This window comes from Aspergillus pseudotamarii (assembly GCF_009193445.1).
Source record: "Aspergillus pseudotamarii strain CBS 117625 unplaced genomic scaffold BDV38scaffold_68, whole genome shotgun sequence".
Lineage (NCBI taxonomy): Eukaryota > Fungi > Ascomycota > Eurotiomycetes > Eurotiales > Aspergillaceae > Aspergillus > Aspergillus pseudotamarii.
The window spans coordinates 99,373-122,907 of record NW_022475082.1 but is presented as its reverse complement, the minus strand read 5'-3'; the positions used below and the strand labels follow the sequence as shown (position 1 = coordinate 122,907).

At 48.3% G+C, this 23,535-nt stretch overlaps 9 protein-coding genes across 9 annotated transcripts; 3 read left to right on the top strand and 6 right to left on the bottom strand.

Moving 5' to 3' along the window:
* Window positions 1-30: 30 nt before the first annotated feature.
* On the bottom strand, window positions 31-1,931 carry BDV38DRAFT_187118 (amino acid permease/ SLC12A domain-containing protein). Its single transcript, XM_032052190.1, has one exon. It carries the CDS (start codon window positions 1,790-1,792, stop codon window positions 152-154), a length of 1,641 nt encoding a protein of 546 aa, XP_031909398.1. The 5' UTR covers window positions 1,793-1,931; the 3' UTR covers window positions 31-151.
* A 959-nt stretch (window positions 1,932-2,890) lies between these two features.
* On the top strand, window positions 2,891-4,691 carry BDV38DRAFT_274417 (uncharacterized protein; the record flags this gene model as incomplete). The annotated part of the gene is made up of 3 exons (XM_032057841.1): window positions 2,891-3,263; window positions 3,340-3,746; window positions 3,828-4,691. 3 exons carry the CDS (start codon window positions 2,891-2,893, stop codon window positions 4,689-4,691), a joined length of 1,644 nt encoding a protein of 547 aa, XP_031909397.1.
* Window positions 4,692-5,818: 1,127 nt separating this feature from the next.
* BDV38DRAFT_187123 (uncharacterized protein) lies at window positions 5,819-6,552 on the bottom strand. Its single transcript, XM_032052191.1, has one exon. It carries the CDS (start codon window positions 6,398-6,400, stop codon window positions 5,987-5,989), a length of 414 nt encoding a protein of 137 aa, XP_031909396.1. The 5' UTR covers window positions 6,401-6,552; the 3' UTR covers window positions 5,819-5,986.
* BDV38DRAFT_187063 (putative serine/threonine protein kinase (Nrc-2)) lies at window positions 6,545-9,317 on the bottom strand. The gene is made up of 5 exons (XM_032052189.1): window positions 7,975-9,317; window positions 7,713-7,886; window positions 7,532-7,657; window positions 7,090-7,471; window positions 6,545-7,034 (listed from the first exon to the last, which is right to left on the bottom strand). Exons 1-5 carry the CDS (start codon window positions 8,852-8,854, stop codon window positions 6,689-6,691), a joined length of 1,908 nt encoding a protein of 635 aa, XP_031909395.1. The 5' UTR covers window positions 8,855-9,317; the 3' UTR covers window positions 6,545-6,688.
* A 2,107-nt stretch (window positions 9,318-11,424) lies between these two features.
* On the bottom strand, window positions 11,425-14,300 carry BDV38DRAFT_286921 (uncharacterized protein; the record flags this gene model as incomplete). Its single annotated transcript, XM_032060773.1, has 4 exons — window positions 11,425-11,968; window positions 12,022-12,093; window positions 12,153-14,139; window positions 14,213-14,300. The coding sequence occupies 4 exons, from the start codon at window positions 14,298-14,300 to the stop codon at window positions 11,425-11,427; spliced, it is 2,691 nt and encodes an 896-aa protein (XP_031909394.1).
* A 364-nt stretch (window positions 14,301-14,664) lies between these two features.
* Window positions 14,665-16,413, bottom strand: BDV38DRAFT_296132 (uncharacterized protein; the record flags this gene model as incomplete). Its single annotated transcript, XM_032062865.1, has 1 exon — window positions 14,665-16,413. One exon carries the CDS (start codon window positions 16,411-16,413, stop codon window positions 14,665-14,667), a length of 1,749 nt encoding a protein of 582 aa, XP_031909393.1.
* A 1,212-nt stretch (window positions 16,414-17,625) lies between these two features.
* On the top strand, window positions 17,626-20,848 carry BDV38DRAFT_258579 (putative MYB DNA binding protein (Tbf1)). The gene is made up of 4 exons (XM_032055743.1): window positions 17,626-17,796; window positions 17,953-18,413; window positions 18,482-19,135; window positions 19,195-20,848. The coding sequence occupies exons 1-4, from the start codon at window positions 17,676-17,678 to the stop codon at window positions 20,515-20,517; spliced, it is 2,559 nt and encodes an 852-aa protein (XP_031909392.1). The 5' UTR covers window positions 17,626-17,675; the 3' UTR covers window positions 20,518-20,848.
* Window positions 20,849-21,016: 168 nt separating this feature from the next.
* On the top strand, window positions 21,017-22,286 carry BDV38DRAFT_187021 (putative TFIID and and SAGA complex TAF10 subunit). The gene is made up of 2 exons (XM_032052188.1): window positions 21,017-21,521; window positions 21,621-22,286. The coding sequence occupies exons 1-2, from the start codon at window positions 21,135-21,137 to the stop codon at window positions 22,077-22,079; spliced, it is 846 nt and encodes a 281-aa protein (XP_031909391.1). The 5' UTR covers window positions 21,017-21,134; the 3' UTR covers window positions 22,080-22,286.
* Window positions 22,287-22,716: 430 nt separating this feature from the next.
* Window positions 22,717-23,300, bottom strand: BDV38DRAFT_286917 (mitochondrial 37S ribosomal protein uS19m; the record flags this gene model as incomplete). Its single annotated transcript, XM_032060772.1, has 4 exons — window positions 22,717-22,759; window positions 22,843-23,025; window positions 23,165-23,180; window positions 23,258-23,300. The coding sequence occupies 4 exons, from the start codon at window positions 23,298-23,300 to the stop codon at window positions 22,717-22,719; spliced, it is 285 nt and encodes a 94-aa protein (XP_031909390.1).
* Window positions 23,301-23,535: the final 235 nt, after the last annotated feature.

Genomic DNA, 23,535 nt, shown 5'->3' with positions numbered 1-23,535 from the left:
TCCACTGTGTTATAGCAGAGGAATAGATTCTATTATCAGACTAAAACGTTTGACTGAGAAATATAAGCATGCATAGATAGTCAGTTACGTAGACTGAAAATACCCCGGAAACCCTATACGACCCTGTCGTATTAGACTACAACACCTGTTTCTAAACCTTCGACTCTCCCATGATAAACCCGGCAATCTTCTTTATCCCCGAACTCGATTTGACCCGAGCCTCCAAATCTTCGCTCACGTAGTGCCTTCGGCCTGTGTTCAGGTCGATATCCTTCGCAGGGATCCACAGCGGACCTCGATAGTAAATCTTGCTCCCGACATACAGACCAACAATTGCAACGATCGATATATAGTTCGCAAAGAAGTTTTCAGCACTGCTCTTTTTATTCAGAGGCCACACAGCCAAGTAAAACTGGACAACAACCAACAACATACACCAGGTCAACCCATAGACAGTTCCAAATAGCCCTGCCCATGATCTCCATGGGAGGTCATCGAGCGAACGGCCCTGAGCCTTCCATGCCATACGGAACCGCAAATGAGATAGGAAGATCGTGCCCCAGAGCCAGAGAATACACAAGGCTGTCAGGTTCGAAAACCAGCCAAATACCGTTGCACCTGAATTGGTGACGTTGAGATAGCATAAGCCGCCTCCCACGAGGAATGTGATAAAGATGGCCGCCCATGGGCGTCCTAGCCGGTCACACTTTTTGAAAATGGGCGGTGCCATGTCAATATTTGCTAGGCCAACGACCGTTCGAGTAGCAGCGTATGCTTGTGCATTTCCGGAGGAAACTACACTGATAAAAATAACTGCGTTCATCGCATGTGCTAGACCAGGGATGCCAGCATTGCGAAAGGCGATCACATAGGGACTCGCATTGATCCCCTCACCGCCAAAAAGATCAGGGTCTTTGGGTGAGACGGTAATGGTTACCATCAGGCCACCGACAACATAGAAGAGCGTCAAACGAAGCCAAATCGAATTGACAGCTTTGGGAACTGACTTTAGTGGGTTACGAGCTTCAGCGGCAGCGATACCGCCGAATTCAGTACCACCCATGGCGAAGATACAGGTTCCCATAACAGAGAGGAAACCTTTGAAGCCATTGGTGAAGGGCATGGAGTTCCAGTACTCAAACCCGGTCTTATGGTGGGTAGGCGCGCCGCCAGCACTAATGATGATACAGCTTATAATCACCACCACAATCCAGAATAACTTGATTGTCGACATGACGGCCTCCGCTTCTCCGAATATCTTGACGGCACATACAACGACGATTAGGATAACCACCAAAAATACGGAGAGCCATACCGCAGTTGGCACAGATTGCGTCCAGAAGCTCAGGACTGTAACCACACCCTGGAGCTCGTTTGCGAGGGTAATCGATGCGGAGAACCAGTACGCCCATCCCACTGTGAAAGCGGGAGCTTTGTCGATGAACTTGGTTGCCCACTGGGGGAATGCTGAGGCCAAGGGATAGAGAACTGCCAGCTCGCCGATTGCTTGACTGAGTGCCCATGCGATGGAACCTGCGATACAATAGCCTAGGAAAATAGCAGCGGGCCCACCGTTGATCAGCGAAGTACCGGACCCCAGCCACAGGGCCATTCCGATCGACGATCCGATTGAGAACATTAACAAGTGCCGGGACTCCAGTGAGCGTGATAACTCAGAGTCCGCACCATGATCTTGTTCGTTGTACTCGGCAACATGACCGACCTCGTCCTTGTCGGCTGATGCTGACTTCTGGGGTTGAGTACTTCCATCATCCTTGATTGCTTTGTCCATGATGAGCTGTGTAGAGAGAAACTATATTCAGCTATAGTTGCAAATGTCGAAGTATGCAAGGCGGCAACGCCCTACTGATTCCATAAACGGCGGCAATGTTGTAGCTGGATGGACCAGATAGTTATTCTTAGTAGTAAAGCTTCAGGAAATAGTATGCATAAATGGAGCAGTGGTCTAGTGGATCTGGTCCCATCGGACCCTATCTATATACTCAGTGTCTCCACATAGCCGCATCCCAGCTATATGTTCATATCGCCCGTCTTTTTCTGATCGAGCAATGACGTCCACTACCGGAGATTTACCAGATCTGTGCCCAAATCGTCCTAAATCTGAGGAAAGGGGGCTCGGTATCACTTCCCGAGGTCAGGGTGCCTATTCGAGACCTTACTACCAGTTATTATCAGCAGGGTCTCATTGTAAGGTTATATCGATGAGCCGGTAAATGGGCCAGCCAATGAAATATACAGCACCCTTGTTTAGAGCGCCTGTTTTCTCCTCTTTTGTCAATGAAGATCCTTTAACTTATCCCACCATTCGGAGTGTGTTCCGCTCCATGAGACTCGAACACCAATACAGCCTCTTTTGAAGAGCATAGGCATTTCCCCACGGTGATATTTCCAACAGAGTCCATACTTTCCTAGAAATTCTCCTGGTGGTCCATTCTGTTTTTAATGAGTTAGGCGTCAGTTTACTTCAAGCATACCTGATCATTCAGCTGTCATGCCGCCTGCAAAGCTGGTGTCGTTCAAATATGAGGAAATCCCAGTCGGTGCAATCAAGCCACGAGGATGGGTGAGAGATCAGCTTCGCCTGGCTGCTGATGGGTTAGCTGGCCACATGTTCGATTTCTACCGCTATGTCAAGAACAGCTCTTGGCTCGGTGGCACGGAAGAATACAGTGAACTGAACGAAGCAGCGCCTTACTGGTACAACGGAATTGTACCGTTAGCATATACCCTAGACGACGAACGACTCAAAGCTCAGGCGAATCAATTTCTTGACTACGTGATCCTTCACCAGGCTGGCGATGGCTGGTTGGGTCCCGAAACCACAACAGAAACCCGAGGGCTGTGGGCGCGGTGTCTTCTGCTTCTTGGTATGGCTGCGCACGCGCAGGCTGAGCCGGGACGCAGAGATGAGATCATCGAGTCTATGCTGCGTTTCACCCGCCTAGCGCACAGCATGATCCAGAATAACTATCAGGGCTACCTGTCACACGAGGGCGATCGTTTTGATCCACTCAAGTTTGGGCTAGCCCGGGCTCATGAACTTTCCACCACTCTCCAGTGGCTCTATGAGACTGTAGCTGAGGAGAACCGATCGGTTATCTGGGATACTATGGACTCGATGTGGACAGGGGCTGAGATCGGCGGTCGTGACTGGTCAAAGTTCTTTGTCCCAGGAGTATTTCCTACTTCAGCGTCTATTAAGCCTCAGCCTAATTTCCAACATGGAATCAACGTGGCTCAAGGTTAGTATAGATGACTACTTACACACATTATCCTCATGGCATATTAGATCTGCCCTACTGACATACACTGGCCTAGGGTTGCGGTATATGGCGCAGAAGTACCGGATGAACCACGATGAGAAGCTTGCCCGCCAAACTCGGGAGGCCGTAGACATGGCCTTTCATTACCATGGCACTCCGTCTGGCTCTATAACGAGCGATGAGTTTCTTGGAGGGTTGAGTCCAGAACGAGGCACAGAGTTGTGCATGTCTGTGGAGTTAATGTTTTCCCTCTCCTGGCTGCATCGTCTCTTCGGTGATAACGACTACGCCGATCTCACAGAGCAGGCAGCGTTCAATGCCCTACCAGGGGGTATTTCGCCGGACTGGTGGACTCATCAGTATGTCACTCAGTCCAATCAACCATGGATCAAGCGACTGGACGGTCGGCCCTTCTATGATGTGAGCCCGTACGGCAATATCTTCGGGCTGGAGCCAGACTATGTATGTGGCGCCTTGCACTTTTCTCGATTTAATCGAATATTTATGCCCGAAATTGATTGGCTAACCTTCGAGATAATGTAGCCGTGCTGCTTGGTAAATCATCATCAAGGCCTCCCAAAGCTGGTCTGCTCTGCCTTTGTTCGTAAAGGTAGTAACGGCGTGATCCATCGCTTTCTCATCCCCGCTGAGACCTCCATGGAGCTTGATGGGGGCTATGTTTCTGTCATAGCCGACACTCACTATCCGTTTGACCAGACAATCAGTTATAAGTTCACTAGTACAAAGGGTTTCGATTTCTATACTCGACTTCCCAGCTGGGCGACGGCGTCCTCACGCGCCAACTTGCCAAGCGGACGTGTAATCCCTCTGGTGCGCGGCCACGACGACGTCTTCCATTTCACAATTCCAGCCGGATCGTCGCAACTCATTGTCACGTTTGGTACTGAAATTCGGGTCGTAAACCGGCCATTATCCTCTGCTGTATCTATCTACTGGGGCTCGTTGCTTTACGTCCTCGATATCGCCTGCACCGAGACCAGCACGGCACCCACTCATTGGAAAAAGAACGTGGATCCTTTGCCAACGGATCCGACATACCCCCAACTTCGCGATCGTACGCTCGTTCCAGAGGAGGGAGCAGAATGGCGAGTGGCTATTGACCCCTCTCAGATCGCCATACACTGGGCTAATCACGACACGGACCCGACAAGCCCACTCCCTAACCCTATATACGCGCGAGGCGCCCCGCCGATGATTATCTCGGTCGCGGCAATCCGGATTGCATGGCCGGTAATGAACGGGGCTGCGCATGGAGTTCCAACAGAGGTCAGTACCGAGGGTGAGCCATTTGTAGCGAAGTTCGTTCCTTTTGCCAGTGCCTCTCTTCATATGGCAGAGGTGCCCACAGTCTCTCTGCCCAAGATGAATCTCCGGCAGTCACATTGACAAACAAAGTGGCACTTGTTCGTGTAGTTACATGAGATGTATTCGGATCAGAAGCTGTCCCAATACTACTTTCAGAGAGAAGAAGCAGCAAACTGTGTTCCATCACTTAGGAATCCCATCAGATAACGGGTTGTCATCCAGTATAGCGGGGTCGAGATATCGTCTCTACAGCGTGGTACGCCACCACCTAGATAAGTCCTATACAATGGGAATTGACTTCACGAGTATGGTTGTACATGTGCTTGAACGGGGTAAAGGTCCGAGGGGCACGGAAATAGATAACTAGAGAAGTGTTTCAGCTGACCCTCCTTTCAAGTTACATTCGGGGCCTATCTGAAGCGACCCTTCGGCCCGACCTCCACACAGGGTTCGCACAGCCAGGACTTGCTACTGGAACCATGGCAACTATCGCTCGGGCTATGATCCCGGAGGCTTTGATGGGAGACAATCCCGCTCAGCTCCTAAACTGCCGAGGCATTTTGAGAGAAGTGACGGACGCTCAGACCGCAAACTAGGGTCAGCAAGAAACCCGATCTGACCTATCGGCTGCGCACCCACGTAGTGAAGCATTGTCCTCTAAATAAAAGGATATCTGGGGCATGGGCCTAATGCTGGAAAGGTCAACCGCTGTCGACGTCACACCCGTCCCTGATGGTTTGGGCGTGTGGGACGGTAAGATGATACCAAATAAACTTGGGTCTTCCAGGTGGTATCTCCAATAAAAGAACTGAAGATTGAATGCTCTTTTCATAGCGCCAAGCGGCAATTAAAGAATGTGAGAAGCCAGAGGTTCCAGGAGAGTAACCTTCATACACCCTTCGACCATCTCTTGGCGTGGTCGAATTTCCTCTACTGCGGGCAACAGCAATTATGACGATATTGTATTTGGAAGACAAGTGTAGTGATCGGCTGAGGTGGTGAAAATGTGGCAAACCGTGTGGAAATGGAGAAAAGCACATGGGGCCTCCTGAAATGTACTCGTGATTAAATGCTGATCGTCGCCTCTGACATCAGACACCATTGGTTAGTTTTAAGAATCACCCGGTGCATCATGTTGGAGCAGAACTGGGGGACAAGGCTCAGGAATACCTTATCGCTGTCAGGTCTATTAGGGGTCAAAATCAACCTCACTCGCTTCCCAAGCGCGTTCAAAGCGCATGTGGGCGTCAAGGTAAGATTTACGCCGGTAGGATATTTTGAATCACAGGTGAATGAACCTGTTTGCAGTTCGTCGGGCTATCTTTTAAACATCACTGATGAGCTCTTGCGAGATAATGATTTCTGCATGCCTCGCACTACTCCCAGCAACAGTGAAAGTCGCATTGAGGATCTCCAGTGTTGAAGCAACTCTTCATCCAGATAAATGCAATAAAATGGGATCTCATGATTGTTGTAGCTCTAACATACGTCCTGGCGCCGGGCCTGTTAACATATGGATACCAAGACATCCAAATGTTGTCTTCATAGAAACAAGAAAAACCAATGCAAGCAAAAACAAATACCAAATGTAAAGTCTTCGTATCCTTTTTAATTCGCCTGTTCACAGGCGAACAATCGCAGCGGATGATCCGCAAAAACAAGTCTGCTCTGCCATATAACCGAAATCGTAAACGCCGCCCTTTGCAATTGTGAGTGATAAATGGGAGCAAAAGCAAAACGTGTACATCGCTGCGCCGGATAGTTAAAAAAGCAAGAAACCGAGAGGTCATCCCATGGAGGTAGGCTTAATAGCCGTAATACGCAGACACAGGCCGATGAATATCGGAGAACGGAAAAAATCAAACAAGTCTTCAAACAAGCAAAAAAAGAAAGAAATATTTCTAAGCTCCCGTACTCCAGATTATAGCTGTAAGAAACTGTTGCTTCGGATAGAAAGATCTTTCATGCGTTATCGTCGTGAAATGAGCTCCAGAGCTATGCAAGGGATGCTCAAACGGTCTAATCGGTCGTGTGCCAAGAAAGCAGTAAGGCCACCGTAGCATCCATCGGTCGACGAATTACATATCTCCGTCATGATGAAGAGTAACGCTGTTGAACTCTTCAAATGGGTCGTTCACTTCCCCATTGGGCGTGGCAAGACCCGAATCCATAGGGACACCCTTCATCTTGGTAGGGTTGCTGCCGCCAATATCAACGCTGGCGCTTTCTTTAACATTGCGGAAATTGAGAGTTTCCGTTCCTCGGCTTTGATGAGGGATCATCGGAGGCTTCATATGGCGAATAAGTGCCCATTGTGTTTGCCGGAAGAACGGGTGAGTCTTGACATCTGAGGCACCGGCACGAGCTCCAAGACGTTTCGTCTCATCTTTAATCAACAACTTACGGATCAAAGACTTACACATACTATAGCCATGTTGTTAGCGTATGCCACATTAATGTGAAAATAGTAGAGTCTCACTTGGAGATTTGTTGGGCCCCCCCATGTTCAGGGAATGGTACGTCATCTCGGAGGATGTTTCCAAACGTTGCGTTCCTGTTCTTACCCTTGAAAGGCGTTGTGCCGTACAGCATCTCATAGATCAAGATGCCAAGGGTCCACCAATCAACTGCGCTGGTATGTCCGCAGCCCTTAATGACCTCCGGCGCAATGTACTCCTCCGTTCCTACAAAGGAGTTCGTCCGGAAATCGGCAATGCATGACTTTGTGTCGATGGTGGGCAGAGACGTCGTCGAGTTGCCGCTCCGCGCCGGAATCATGGTGGGTGCTCCACCAGGGCCCGATTGTTTGGACAGGTCGAAATCTGACAGCATTATATGACCAGACTGATGCAGAAGGATGTCTGAATTATCTACCGTCAGTATAGGGGCTACTATCATTAGTGTATCACAGGATAACATACTCTCTGGCTTTAGATCACGGTAGATAAAGCCCATGAGATGAAGGTACTCTAGAGCGGCTGTAACTTCCGCCGCATAGAACCGCGCCGCGTCTTCGGAAATGCATTTCCCTGGACGTGTCTGAAGAGCTACAGAGTCTAAATTAGCGGATAGTCGAGATGGAAATCTTAAATCTATACGCACCTCGGAAAAATTCACCACCGCTACAATACTCCATACACAAGTAGAGATAATCCTCGGACTGGAAAGAATGGTAAAGCGTGACAATAAAAGGATGGTTACTTGTGGCGAGGATCTCCTGTTCGGCCAACGCCCTCTTGATTTTGTTTCGTTTGATCATTTCTTTCTTGCTCAGGACTAGTGTTGTCAGTAAGGGTATAGAATATAAGATCCCCAGAACATTTGAATGCCCTAGATCTGTGTAATGGAACCAGGGCAAACTCACCCTTCATAGCATATAAGCGGCTCGTCTTCTTTTCGCGAACGAGATAAACCTTCCCTACGTCACCTTTTCCGATCAACTTGATCTTGTCGAAACTGCTTGGCCCAACCTCCACATTCCGAATTTTAATCGAGTTGGAGCTATACGTTCTGCGGAAGGCAACCTGGTTGCGAATCTCGCCGGGACTTGGGATCTTGCCATCGGAACCAAGTTTAGGTACGGCGAGACTCCCGACTGTATCCTCCGCGATAGTGATCTGAGAGTCTGTTTCTTCCACTGGGGGCTGGTTTCCAGTTTCAGCCGTCTGGGGGCGTCCATCATTCTCGCCCCGGGCAAATAAACCCTGTGCATTCGGGGCGGAAGCGACGCGGCGAAGCTTTCGAGCTAATTCGGTTTTGTTGGCAGTGGTGGCTTGCTCGGCAGCGGAGACACCGTCGACCTGTAGCTCTGGAGTGTCCGGCGGAGAGGAAGGCTCCGAACCGTCATTGCGATGCTGTAAGGAAGGTTGCCCCTGATGAACGAAATACGGATTTGCTGTTGCAGTTGGAGACACTCCCTCATCCAGAGGGTTACCTTCGCTAGCAACAGTGGTCGAGCGATTGCGACCAATGGTAGGAAGGAATCGCGATTGCCTAAAGGCGGACTTAGATTCGGTCTTGGCGCTGGTGTGAGAACTGCCCTCTCTATCCCTATCGCCACTGTGGCTATGACTGTGATGAGACGAATTGCTGCTCGAGCTATTTATGCGGAAAAAGTTCTTGATCTTCGTCGGGAGATGACTCGACTCATTGGTATGTTTTTTGGACGGGAGAGAGAGGCTAGGAAAGTTTCCACGTTTCTCGTTCGACACATTGGACGGACTGGAGGCGAAAAGTTGGGTCATGCCGACGATTTCACCTGGACGTATACCAGGGATTGGGTGAGTGTTCCACGAGGTTGATAATAATCAAATTTAGTGGGAGAATAAAGAAGGGGGTGATAGTCTGGATTGATCGATGCAAGGAAGGGGACCGAGCAGCGGGCTAGAAACGGCGGGGAAGAAGGCGGTGCTAATGATTGCGATCAAAGGGACGTCCACCCGCAAACTGATAGTGACATGGGGGAAAGCGAGGTACAAGTACTCGTCAAATCACCGTCGGAGTACTCGAACTGGGGCACGAACTCGGTTAAAGAAAGTCGAGACTGAGGAACGAGAGACGGCGTGTTAATTTAAACTATCCTTTCCAACCTGGGGTGGAAACATTGAATGGAGAAGGGAGGAAAGAGAGAGAAGAAAGAGGGAAGGGGAGGGAATACAAAGTGGAGACGTGGAGGAAAGATTGGGAATTTCGGGCTTAGTCAATAAATCCGCCATCGACTTTACTGTTTCCAAGATCAGTCACGGGTCAATATCACCCGCAGTCCAATGGATTGTTCCTGCTACTACTTCTTCTGGTCTGGGGTTTCACCATGGATGGATTCCGCAACCATCGGGACATGCCGAGTCATGGCTAGGGTTTCAACTCAGACAAAATCATACTATCTTGGATGAATAATGCAACACTTGCCACCATTCCGGATTATTAATAAAAAGTACGCCGATTGTTAGTTAGTTCGATATTTTTATTTTTCATTTTCTTGTTCGTCTAATTCGGTTCACTTTTCCTTCATTCCAATATTCTTCTCATTTCTCCTCTCTTCAAGAAATTCAAAATTGCCCAAATGACAGCCGAAGGTTAAAACATGGTTCCTCGCTTGCAAGTCATTGGTCAGGGTCAAGGAATAAACCGGGACTAGCGTGGCTGGGCGCATCACCTTAGCAATTAATATCTCTCGCATTCATTGTCATCTACTACTAGTATATTCATCCTGAATTATAGAATAGTATTTACAGATGCTTCATCACGCAACTGCATAGATATACGTACACACGCCTCAGACATCATATCATATTTCACATCTCAGCCCGTATCTTAACCAGAACCCGCTGTCTCAGGGTCAAATATTTGACAACCTCGAAAGGATTCAGAGCACGGGCTCATCCGAGACCCATGCAAAAGGACCCAGATTGAGGCTACCAGTAATGTTTCGCTTCAGGAGGCGACTACTCCGTAAACGAGGATGAAATATAAATAGTCTCGCGTAAATGTTGGATCCACTTCTTTTGCGACGCGAAACTGATTCACACTGTGACTGCTCCCTTCTTGCCCCTCAGGTGAGCCTACTGTTTGATGGTATCGAAATTCCGGCATGTATGCCTGCGTTCTATCCCTAAAAGAAGTAGAAATGGTTCATTATATATCCCGCTTGTTAGAGACTCAATATAAATGCTGCAGCTGATTCATGCAATGATATAGCTTGTTCCCATCGGTTCTGTATCAACGATTCACGAAGAGACCTGACAAAACTAAGCATAATAAACTAATCATTATCATATCTTCATGCTGCGTGGCAATATAGCATCTTCTCAGTAAGATAGTACAATGAGCGCGCAGCATATCTACTCCACCGTAAACACCGCCTTAGGCACAATGATACTCCTACCCACTTCCGGGGAAGCTTGTACATTCAGCTGGGAAGTATCCAGATCCGTCTTTCAACCTCGGGCTATTCTACGAGAAAATACTACTTGCCTATTAATCCACCCATGGACTGTTGGGTGATTTACATTCTACTCCGTACCCACTAACCAACTACCAAGTACTCTGTACAGAGTACTTATTATCGAACTAGTCGATGGTACGCCGATCATATGTAACCTAAGTAAATAAGTGGGTCTAACGTTGGTGATTTCATGCCAAGAATCGTTGCTCACAACTTGTGAGGCTTACGGAATGATGGTGCTTTCTCACTAAGAGCCCGCTAACTTAGCCAGGTCGGAAGTTGAGTGAGTGTGTATATATGCAATACTCGGGGCCAATGCTAGGAGATTTGTCCCGAGCTGCAGAGCTCAGTCTATGGAAGAAGTTTCAACTAGGACTTGATTCATACTAAACTCGTATAGAGATACCCACCGAGAAACGAGATGACCAGCCTTCGATAGTCACCAAATTGACATGGAGCCTACTCTTCCAGAGAATTGAGTAGCCGAAAGCCTCGAAACATACCTATCCGAGAACATCATGCATACTAATTATTCAAACACGTTCATTTGGGACAAAAGCGTGAGCTCCATCTCCTAAGGTAGTCGACCCAAGGTGAAAAATGTAAAGGGGATCAAGATATTATGCAACCTAATACTGTATCAATTGCCAACCATACTTCCTGTATTACAGTTAGCATCGTCACCCATAAGTCTGCCACACTAGTTGTCCAATTCGCCCACTCACCTGTGTAATTTTTGTTTTCTTTTTTGTAGTGGTCAGAAAAAACAGTCAGGGTCTAAAAGCAAAGCCCAAGAATAACGTGGAAAAGGGGAGGGGGGGAAGCTGTGGACGATAATACAGCTGCAACTGGTGCCATGGGGCGATTGCTTTACCGGCCATTAGATTGACTCTCGTTCTGAGCGTTGTGCATTTCACGTCGCTCTTCATCTCGAACTTGGCGAAAGAAGTCACGCAGGGTTTCCCGACTAGGCTTAGGACGCTGCTTGTGCATATACCATGGTCTAGCCTCTTGAACAGAGCTATAGCATACGCTATCCTGCATCTGTCTATCGCTGGCTTCCATTGGTCGCTGGTTTGTCTCGTTTCTAGGCGCATCTCCAGGGCCGTCAAAAGTGGGAACATAGGCCTGTACGTTGACGTTTTGAGGAACTGCCAAAGCAGCTGTTTTTTGAAACACTAAACCCCGGTTTCGACTCAGGAGCTGGGTATTCAAAGACGATGTTGACAGCTTCATATTGTGCATGTCTGGGTCGCCTCCGCGAGTTCTGTGGGTACGATGTAGCGTGGTGGCCTTGCTCGGCTTTACCTCTTGCCTGTCTTCTAATCGCTCCTGAATCCATCCAACGTTCTGTGGAGCATCTGAAACATGCGTCTCAGCTGACACGATTTTGTACTTGGGAATGGACCGGGGACTGCACAAACATACTGTGAGTAGGTTTAACACATTTAACGGGGCACCTCTTACCTTTCCCAAATAAGTTCCGGATTCTTCCCACATTTGGGGTCTTCCAAAGAACCCATGCTAACCAAGCGGTTGCTGCTATTGTTAGGAGTCGGCAATCGAGGAAGAAACGAATTTTAAGAAGTAGTACATACTTTCTTTCATGCACAGTAGCCCATGAGTCCGTCGTGGACACATAAGATGAAGAGAGTTTCCCATTTGCCTCATTGTCTGACATAGATGAAGTGTCGCCGCAGCTCCTCGCAGCTTCTCCTGGATGGGCTTCAGATCCCCAGAGGTGTCTTGCCTGTTTCATTGGCCTGCCATGTGTGGTAACTCTCGTCGAATCTGGTTTACCGATTGGAACGGGCGGCAGACCCTGTTTGCTTCGTGCTGACCGATGAGATATTCTGCCTTCTTCCCTTTTCTGCTTTAGGAGCTGCGTGGTAACAACAGACAACTCCTTGAGTAGTCTGCCAACAGGTTCACCCCGCTCTGTGGCCTCTTCGATTTTGTGATACAGCTGTTGAAGATCTAATGGTGATGGTATCTTAGATGATGCCTGTTCATCACATGTGCTGCCAGATTCATCGCTAAAACTTGATGTGAGGATTTGCTTGTCTCGTTGGTTTACATGTAGTTTCGTTCTCGTTTCATCAATTTGCTGAGACAAATTGGGATTTCCGAGAGTTCCGTTTGCGGACATATCTTTAACACTTACAGCTGAGCCTGGGTACCCTAAGTTTTGCCACGGAAGCACTGGGATGGAAGCTTCACTTTCTGGGCAAAACATGGGGAGCGTTGGCGGAGTCAAGTATGCAGGCAATGTCTGACCTGAGCAGCTCCCACTGGGAGATGAACACATTGGTCCCAAGAACCCTTGATAATCTGCCGTGCTTTCTGTAAGATAGGTAATAGGTGGTGCGAGTAAATCAGCATTGACCCTTTGCTGGTCGCTTAAACCATTCATGCTTGGCTTTCCAAAGATCAGTTCCAGCTGTTCTCTATACATTCGGACTACGTCTAACTCTCGCACCAAACTCTTCCGCTGTTCAACCATCACCTTTTTCGACCGAGAGTCTATGTCCCAGGTGTGTATAGCCATATACCTGTCAAGACGGGAGAGTTGGGATGAAAGAGACTCATACTGCTTTTTAGCTTCGTCCAAGCATTTCAAGTGTGGCATTCCTTGGGACGTTCCCGGGAAATACTGTGGCTGTTTGGATGCTGGGAACTGGCCACTGACAAACTGATATACTTGAGGCGTAAAAGTCGAATAGCCGGGTTCATAACTCAGTTGGCCCTGGCTGAAAGCCGAGGAAGAGCCCGTACTGGCAGCGTTACTGCGTGATGTAAAGTCAGAAGATGCCGTTGACGCAGCTAAGTGTGGCTGGACCGATGTTGGCATACAAGACATAGGGCCCTGCACCTTCAAGCTTTGGCACATATCTGGGATTCCCGAGTGCATATCTGGATCAATGCCATACATCACCTGGTCCGGAAACACCGGTACATATGCCATTTGGGGGTACTGATCAACACGAGGAAGTTGCTGATTGTTGAACGCGATAGAATATCCGGACGGTAGGGCATATCCTAGCGCGGGCCATGGGACAATTGGCGGACATCCTGATCCTTGAGATGTTTCGTCAAATATGCCATTGGTGAGAGATAGCTTTGCAAGGTCCGGGAGGATTCCACTAGGGCCAGCAGAATTCCTTGATATGTCACTTCTAATAAAGTTCGTCTCAAATGGCCCTATTGGAGTATTTCCGGATATATTTTCGCGCTCGACCCCTAGGATAGACCCGAGTGCTTCTATCTCGTGATCGCTTGCCTGCTTCTTCTGCACCGGCAATTTGAATTTAGGGGCAGGGGTTTTTGGCTCCATAGGAACAATATTGCCGCCAGCAGTAACTCGTTGATGCTTAGGAGATGTATGATCCTTGAGGAAACGCGCAAAGCCAGCATCAGTTTGTGCGCGACTCGATCGAGGAGGATCTTTTGGCACGCGAATTGGACAGTGCAAGCGGTTAAGAGAAGTTTCAGTTTGATGTGAAATATTCGAAACCGTTCTTGACCGATTGGCCGACTGTTCATTTAAGGCGTTGGTGCTTGTTTGGTTTTGCCGGAGTAGATTGTCTGCATCACAGATCAATAGTTGAGCGTCATTAGTATTGACCATGGGTTTCCAATGCAAAACAAGTGTACATACAGCCAAGTGCCTGGTCACTGAATTTATTGAGCTCTATACGCGCATTTTGGCTCAAAGCCAGTAGAGTTTGGATGTCATACTTCTTCATGTTGCTATTTAGGGAGGGGAAGATGAAGGAGCATGACTAGACGGAAGACATGTGTCTTTCGCGTAGAAAGAGGTTGAAGAGAAATAACACAAGAGAGTTACTCCGGAAATGCAGACCCCGAATTGTTTTGTTTTCGGAAGGTCCATGGACAGTGATGTTGTCTGCCCAATCTGGAAAGCAACTGGGCAACCGGTTTCGGATCTGATAATTAACTGAGTATTTTTTCTTCTATAGATACTAATCAGCAGTAAACGGTAACCACTAGTAAGCAATTAGAAATATAATTAAATAAATATAAATATAAATATAAAAATCTGAAAGTGCAAAGAAAAACAGTACATAAGTATTATCGAAAGGCAGCCCACTACACACTTTCACGGGCTGTGACTGGTTGTATAGCACTGTGGATTTGCCACTCATCCTCCTCTGGTTCATTGAAGGGAGATACGGCTTGCTCACCCCCGGCGTGATTGTTATTATTCCTCTGTCGTTGACTTCTCATTTCCCAGCTGCCTGTGCGCTCATGTCCCCTGACGACAGTTATACCGGCACCATTACTAGGAGTCTCTTGCATATCTGTCGGTTTGACATCCTCCCATGTAGGGTTTTTGAACGTGACATCGGAGTCACTTGCCATTTTGCTGTTTCCCTTGAAACCTCCGAGGCTTGACTGCCGAGTACGATTCATGCGGAAACCACATACCAGAAATCCGAAAATTGAGATGACGGCAATCACTACAAGTGTAACCACAGCCCCAATGACACCACCAACTGCAGGACTCAGGGCCTTATCACTAGTAGGCCGGCTCTGATGCCCATCGAAGACATCAGAGCAGAACGTAGCTTGTGAATTGCAAAGAAGACACCATTCTTTCGTCGATCCTAGCGAAACCCCCTCCATTTCTTCTTGAAATTCTGTATAAGGAATAGCTATATTGCTAGGTCCATGTCCAAAGAGTGGGTAGGACCGGAAGTCAGGCGAATGAGTTCCGTTTCGCAGGAGAAATCGGATGTAAAGTTGAGACGGATCGGGGTACGCTGGACTGGAGTTATTCTCCAAACTGTAAAGTTCAAATACCATCGATGCACCGGGCGTGGGACGTCCGTAGAAATTCTCATATTTTGGTGACGCCAGTTGCATAAGGGATGAAAGAGCGACAGCAGGCTCATCATTACCAAACAGTAATGTTATTTTTCCGTTGGTACCTCGATAGTCGATATTGTTGTTAAAGGCATCCAAAATACTTGAGGCTAAGGTGCGCCCAGCAACAGTGCGAATACGGTCACTGGCATTAGTCCCTGTTGAGGTCATATTGCCATTCGTTGCGAAAACGTAGCGGTCCGCAAGAGAACGAGCACGGTCTATATCATCCTGGTTCATGTTATGCAATAATGATTCATTGTGCACAGACTCGTAGTCCAAGTATTCTGAGATCATAACGGCATTCGCATAATTAGCCGAAGAAGGATCCAGTACTCCAGACAGGGATGATGGATAAATCTTGCTATAGAATGCTGCTGAATCCTGCGTGATCTCTTGAGCCTCAGGACTGTATTTGTACTCGGTATCGGCAACTTGGTGCAGCAGGCAACCTGTATCTCCGTCCAACTTGATTGATCGAGGGTCCGTCGCACCAAGCGTGATAATCTGGGGATATTGATATCCCCCAAAGGGAGCAGTGGCTATAGAGCCATTGGCAAGTTGGAAAGGGGAATCGGAAAATGTTGCGTTGAGAGTTTCCTCGAGTGGTGGGTAAAGACCTTGCATGAAAGCCTGAGCAGACGCAACAACTGACGGATCAGTGGTTGAAAACACATCCACCTCTTCGGTATCTATTAAATACGGTGATAGGTTTTGAATTCTTGTATTTGAAGTGTTATTGTTGTCAGGTATCGCAACATAGCGGTCTCGAAAAACGGATCCTGCCGCATACAAGTCATCCGCCCCATATGGAGTTAAGGCTTTGGGACGAGGTAGGGCTGATGGGATACTATCTCCATAAAGGTTGTAGGCAACGATTGCCCACACTTTCTCTTCCAGATCTTGGGCAGAAGCTAGGGATGTGTATAATACTGCTGCCGCAGTAATGATATGGAGACTGAGGATTAACATAGTGGGCACAGGGTCATCAAATGGTTCTTTTCATGGAAGTATATCTTATTGGAGGCTTTCATTGATAAGATATAGAGAACAAAGAGCAGCGCGAGTAAGGGCCCCTGGTTAGCAATATGAGAAAGGGCTGTATTACAGTTCACTAAGGTCAGGTATATGGAGGAGAGGGATGTATACTTAAGAGCTAGAAACATTGGGATGAAAGCTCTGAGGCCTAGACTCCGGTAGCACCCATTTGACTTTGGCAAGTCCATGGGAAATGACGACATGAAGCCGTATTTTTTCGTAAGGGGAACCGAGTACCAGTGGACTCTCGACAGTGCATACCTCCAGAATGGTGCGATGGTAGCTTCACAAGGCCTGGTCCTAAGTACTCAGTAAAACAAAGTAACCCATTACTACTAGTTTGTGCACCTCGGGGCGACTGTTAGGTCAATCAAAGGAAGGTTAGTCTATTTAAATATTTCAAATGTCAGCAGCTACAGTTAGTTTCCAACGGTGGCCTTTATTGATAGTCAAGACACTCGAGATGCCGTTGACCTTCAACAACCGGGCTGGTTTCTTTCCCATCCCGGAAGGAAGTATCTTCAATAGACTGCTTTTCCACATAAAAGGATTGCAAAAAGTTAGTCAAGTACCAAGACAAGTTTGTTGATCGTTGATCGATTGCGACTCAAGAGACGATATTTCACTATGGAACGATAGTCTATCGATGACGTGTAGACTGAGGAAGGTAGCATCCCAACGAAAGCAACCGTGATGATTAGACGCGTACGGCACGGAGCACAGATTAAGAGAGATATCCTTGGGCCTTTCATCCTGTGAATCTTGGTTATGGTATGATCTATAGGGAAAGTCCTAGATACCATTTTTTTCGTGGCTATCGAATAGACCAAGTATGTATAAGACTGCTGAACTGAATGAGCAGATGCCTGAGGCCACAATACATCATACTTTTATGCATTTTTACTTTAGAACGAGGTAGTTGTGCGGACATATGGAGATATGGGGATTAGAAAAATACATAAATCTTGAACTGCAACAAGAGAGAAACTTGACGTGTTCCTCCCTACTAAATTCATTCACTGCCATGAATACTGCCGAGTAGTGTTACTTCATGGCTGCCTCAGGCTCCGATTGTCACCTTTCCGCCCGGCGAAAATTCTGTCACGCCATTTATCCGCCCGTCTCATCCTCTCGCAAGCCCTACGCCTGCGCCCTACCCCTAAGCCCTTATTTCTGCTCTTGGAAGTCAACGTCCAATGCAGACCGACTGGACTGTTCCTAACATGGTGAATACACGAGCCGAAAGGCCGTCTATCGATGGGCAGGACTCTTCTGAGCTTCCTCCAACTTCTATCCCCCAGGATGAGGATCTCAATGGTAAGTTACGTGCGCGTCTTCCCAGCAATCCATTGCTCCATCCGGCCGTTCCTACTAGCAGGGCAGAGTGCCCATTATTCTCCCTTGAACTCACTCAAGAGCTCTCCTACATGATTTAATAGACGTGAAACCAAACATTAACTCAATAATTTATAGTCGCCCCGAAAATGTCCCGGCCCCTCGAAGAAGACGACGGTGCCGTCTCTCCTCGAGCCTCCAAGAAGCCGCGCCTCAAGTCGGAACCAGGAGACCTTTCGCTTCCACCACAACCGCCCACTGTTATGGATCAAGGACCAGGAAATCAGATCGAAGAAGAACTGGCCTCGGCCCTGGGTCCTAGTATCGTCGACACGGTAGAACGCCAAGATGACAAACCTAGTCACATCGAGACACCAGCCGAAAGCGCAGTGGCACCAGAACCCAACCAGGACATCGATACGGATATAGCTACAGTAATTTCAAGCATCATGAACCATGCGGAACGGGTCGAGGAACAATGCGCTATCGGACAGCAGCAATTAGCGGATACTTCTGGCCAGTCGGCTCCAAAAGGAATGGTGTTTGTCAAAGCAAATTCCCACCTCAAAATTCAAAGTTTGCCCATTCTGGACAACCTGGTAAGCATTGGTTTTGAAACTGCGTTTCCTCTTTGCATGACACAAATCATTTTTTAACATTCGTTCAGTCTACCCAAATTCTATCTCTGCTGGCAAAATCTACTTATCAGGATATCACCTCATTTGTCTCCGAGCCGGATTCCGAAAATGGACAAGCCTATGCTACCATGCGGTCGCTTTTTGACCACACCAAGAAGGTGTACTCAACCAAAAAGTCCTTCCTGTCTGCGACCGAACTTGAGCTCACAGAGTCTTCTCAAGTCGATATCATCAGGAAGGCCAACCTTGCCTCGTTTGTCTCCAGCATCTTCGGAACACAAGAGATTGGGTTTTCCGAGCTGAATGATAACTTCCTCGATGTTTTTGTTCCGGAGGGTGGTCGTTTACTCAAAGTACAAGGAGCGCTCTTCCTAGAGCTGAAGACACAGGCCTTCATTGCCTCAATGAACAACACGGAACGATCACGAACTGAGCTGTTGTACGACTTATTTCCCGATGACTTAGAGCAGCGTCTACTTGAAAGGCGTCCAGGAACTCGTCAACTTGCTCCGAGCGAAACTGATTTTGTAAATCGCGCCAAATCGCGCCGTGATATCCTTCTCAACGATATCAATAATGAAGAAGCGATGAAAGCCTTGCCAGATAAGTATCACTGGGAAGATTTCCTCAGGGATCTTAGCTCTTATGTCACAAAGAATTTCGACACGATCAGTAATCAGCAGGTTCGATGCCCCGGTTGTCCCCTTTAATCGAGTGCATCTTAAGTACTAATTTGATTCAGTCGAAGAAGATTACCAAAGGACGTCAGCCATCGTCTTCGAGCGGGGACACGCAAGAACCAAGCAACGCTCCCCTTCAAGGTCAATTTCCAGTTGCTTCTCAGCCTCCTGACGTTCCTGTTGACAGAAACATGCACGGTGATCTCGTTGCTCGTGCAGCTCGTGCAGCACAGATTGCATTGCAGGGCCATGGGCTGAGACGCTCTCAGCAGCAGTCCCAGCAACAGCAACAGCAACAACAGCTACAGCAACAAGTTCATCATCAACAGCAGCCTCAACAACCCCAACAGCAGCCGCCCCAGCAGCCTCAACATCCAATTCAACAGCAGCAGCAGCCGCCCCAGCAGCAACATGTACCTCATCACCCCACGCAGCAAGGTGCACAAATTTATCATGGCTATGCCCCTGCGCAACCAAGTGGCCAGCTTCCACCTCAGCAGAATCCTCATCATCAGCAGTATCAGCCAAGTCCTACACCCCCAGGTTATCAACCGCAGCCTACGCAACCTACCTTTCAGCAGGGACCAATCCAGGCGAATTTCCAACAATATAACCATGGCGCCCCAGTCTCCATTCCTGGAAGGCCAAACTCTGCAGCCGCTAATCATGGTTACATGCCTGGCATCCCTCATTATTCGCAGTCGCAGCCGACTCAAGTCCTCTACGAGCGGGCTCGTATGGCAGCATCGGCGAAGTCATCCCCAAGCAGCCGCAAGTCGGGCCTACCAAGCCAGCGTAGACCTTGGACAACAGAAGAGGAGAATGCATTGATGGCTGGCCTAGATCGTGTCAAGGGGCCCCACTGGAGTCAGATTCTAGCCATGTTTGGCCCTGGAGGCACTATTAGCGAAGCACTGAAAGATCGGAATCAGGTTCAGCTCAAAGACAAGGCACGCAACCTGAAACTTTTCTTCCTTAAGAGTGGAATCGAAGTTCCCTACTACCTGAAGTTCGTCACTGGTGAATTGAAAACTCGTGCGCCCGCCCAGGCTGCCAAACGTGAAGCACGGGAGCGGCAGAAGAAGCAAGGTGAAGAAGACAAAGCTCATGTCGAAGGAATCAAAGGAATGATGGCCTTAGCTGGCGCACACCCTCAGCCGGTTCCCTTAGGGCACGGTCATGACGGCATGTCGGCATCTCCCAGTTTACCACCTGATGCCGGTGCTCATGCAGCATTCGATCAAACCGCCGAGCAGAATTTGATGCAAACCCTTGGCCAGGAGGTGCATGGAGATCAGTTCGGACAACACCAGCATCACCAACATCACCAGCACCACCCACACCATCAGGATCCTGTTGATCCAAATATGCATCTTGGGCAATAGATTGAATCTTCCTGTCCTTCGCCTTGCTTCCTCTTTTCCTCGATTTCTTTCTGTATCTCTCTCTTTTTCCCTTTTCTTTTTCTTGCTCTAGGCAGTTGTTTGTCGCCCGCGTACTACGCCTTCAGTTGTATCTGGTTGCTACAAAACGCCCTCCTGCTTATCTAATGGTTTTATCTGGGTTGAAAGATTAATGGCGGGTTAGCATTCCATATATGGGTTCGGTATGGGATATTCTGTAACAGTAAATAGGTGATTCACGAACAGGAAGGGGTTATATGGAACAATGGATGTACTTTTATTGCCTAACATAGAATGGCAATGCGTGAGTTAGACGTATTTCCAAGCATCATGTCACATTGTTAGGGTAGGTTGGTAGAAGAGGGTAAATTTATCGGAATTTAATCGCGGAGAGTAAGTCAGTCACGTTGGGCCGCGCACGGGTAAAGAAAGTAAAGCTAAGCTCTCCGCTCGTTCACATCGACGTATCGCCGCCATTCATCGGACGCCCTGGCCTCGACGTACCCTGTTCCAACTCGTCCACTGCCCAACACGGATAATTTGCTTTTTTACAACCCAATCTCCTGATCGCCTTACCTGGTACTTCCTTTGTTCACACCATGGCCGATCAAGCGCCATCACAGACCCCTGTCCCACCTTCGTCGCAACCACCACCTTTGTCACAGACTGGCTCCCAAGAACCTTCAGCATCATCCGCCTCGGCATCTGGTGAACCAGCAACTTCATCCGGAGCGACAGCTGTTCCGAAACCTGACCCCGATGCACCAGACGGTGCTGCCTTGGACGCCTCCATCGAACAAGATATTGATCTAAACGCAAGCAACGACAGCAAAATGACAAACGCAAACGATGCGGAAGACCCTGCTATAGGCAATCCAATTCAGGCCGCAACATCAGTCGACGCTTTTGTGGCGGCAGCAGCACCGTCGAAGAAGGAGACGAGTTTGCGCGAGTTCCTGGGTAAAATGGATGAGTATGCGCCTATTGTAAGTTTTCCTCTCTTCCCTTTCAATAAATGATCCTTCTCTTCCACTCCTTAAAATAAAATTTGGATCATGATCATTTCAAAGGCTAATATTCAATAGATCCCTGACGCTGTAACAGCACATTATCTTACCCTTGCCGGTCTACCACCCCCAGGGAATGGCCCCAACCAAACACCTCCACACTTAGCCCGACTTCTCGCTTTAGCGACCCAGAAATTTATCGCGGATATCGCCGCGGATTCTTACCAGTACGCGCGTATTCGGGCTTCTAATAGTTCCTCCGCGAGCAACCCAATGGGTAGTCTTAACGCTGCGTCGGGTCTCGGTATGCCCACTGGTGCGTCTGGCGCAGGTGCAGCTGGAGCTGCAGCTGGCGCGTCGGGCGGAGATGCAAGCAAGGGCAAAGCCAATACACATCTTGGTATCCAAAGGCCCGGCTTTGGCGGTGGTGGCTCAGGAGGCTCGGGGCAAGGACGGACGGTGCTCACCATGGAAGATCTGGGAATGGCGGTTGCCGAGTACGGCGTGAGCGTGAAGAGGGGCGAGTTCTACAGGTAAAAGTTTGGGTTACCACGATGAGTGGCTCCGTGGGCCTTTGGTTGGACATTCTAGGGTGCGAAACGGCAGCAAATGCTTGCTTCCGTGTGTTGTGACGACGCGCGCATGAGACTGTACTCCATGTCTCGACAACTGATTTGGGGACGGCGATACCCATCTTGGGGATTACGTGCTAGATCGCTGTCGACTGAAGATTGAACGTCGACTTTAATTGAAAGGGGTTTGCTTACTGGCGTAAATACCGGGCTGGGGACAAACGATATCCTGCATTTGGGCTTCTAAAATTTTACAACACGAGATTTTGCATAGGCGTTTGGGATGGTGAAGAATCAATGGAGAGATTCCATTTTGCACTGCTTCATGTCGAGGTCGACATTGGTTTTCCTTGATGCGTTAAAGAACCGAAGAATAGATCATAAGGTTGACTCAATGATACTGATTATCCTGACTCCACAGTGACAGTGACAGCTAATTTTACATTCAACATATGCGACATAGATATACAAGAATACGATAACGCCAATAGAGAACAGTAAATCCTCCCCACAGACCTTCAAGTCAGGTATTACCCTCCCCGTCATCCATAGAGCACAACAACCACACAGTCCCAAACAAACATCCCAACCAAACCAATCATCTATTTGTTCTTCGACTGTTTATACGTAAACCTCTTCCGGGTCCTGTAAATCCACGCCAACAAGTCAGCCATTGACAACCTCTCAACAGTAAAAGGAAGAAAAAAAGAAGAAAAAAAGCAACATACGCAACATATTCACCAAGCTTCCGTCCGACCATCTCCTCAGTGATCAAGACATCCTGGTAATTCTTCCCATTGTGCACTGAAAACCGCAAGCCCACGAAGTTAGGGAGGATTGTTGCTCCGCGCTTCTGGGTCTTGATCGGAGGAGTGTTCGGCGGAGGAGGGAGTTTCCGGGGAAGAGGGAGACTATCGGAGTCCAACCATGTTAGTCATTGCTATATCGTATATGCAGCCCGAGTTATGTATGTGGGATCTCGACTCGGTGATTTAGATATGGTTCAAGGTCTAGTTTGGCGAGGATATTTGATTGTTGGGATGAACGTACGGGACAATGTTTGGGCCTGTTGCGATGGGTTGTGTTAGCGGATTGATGTTTGTTTCGGGGGTTCGTGATCGTCGTGGGCATGGGAAAGCTCACCTTTCCAGACGGAACGCCCCAGGAGGGCACGGGTGGGAAACATTTTGTTGGCAGCTGCTGGGTTGGTTTCGCTGTTGCGATAGTTCCGATACAAATTGTTCGGAGCGGCGTGATATCGGATTAGTCAGCGCATTTCAATAGTTACCCCAGGATATTGAAAAGTGAGCTACTCTAGATCCCAGCTACTGAGCGTCAAGGACTGCTCGAGACAGGTTTCTTTTCTGCCGGACCTCGAAGGGCCTATCAAGAGGAAACCATTAGACTTGTGAAGTGTGAAG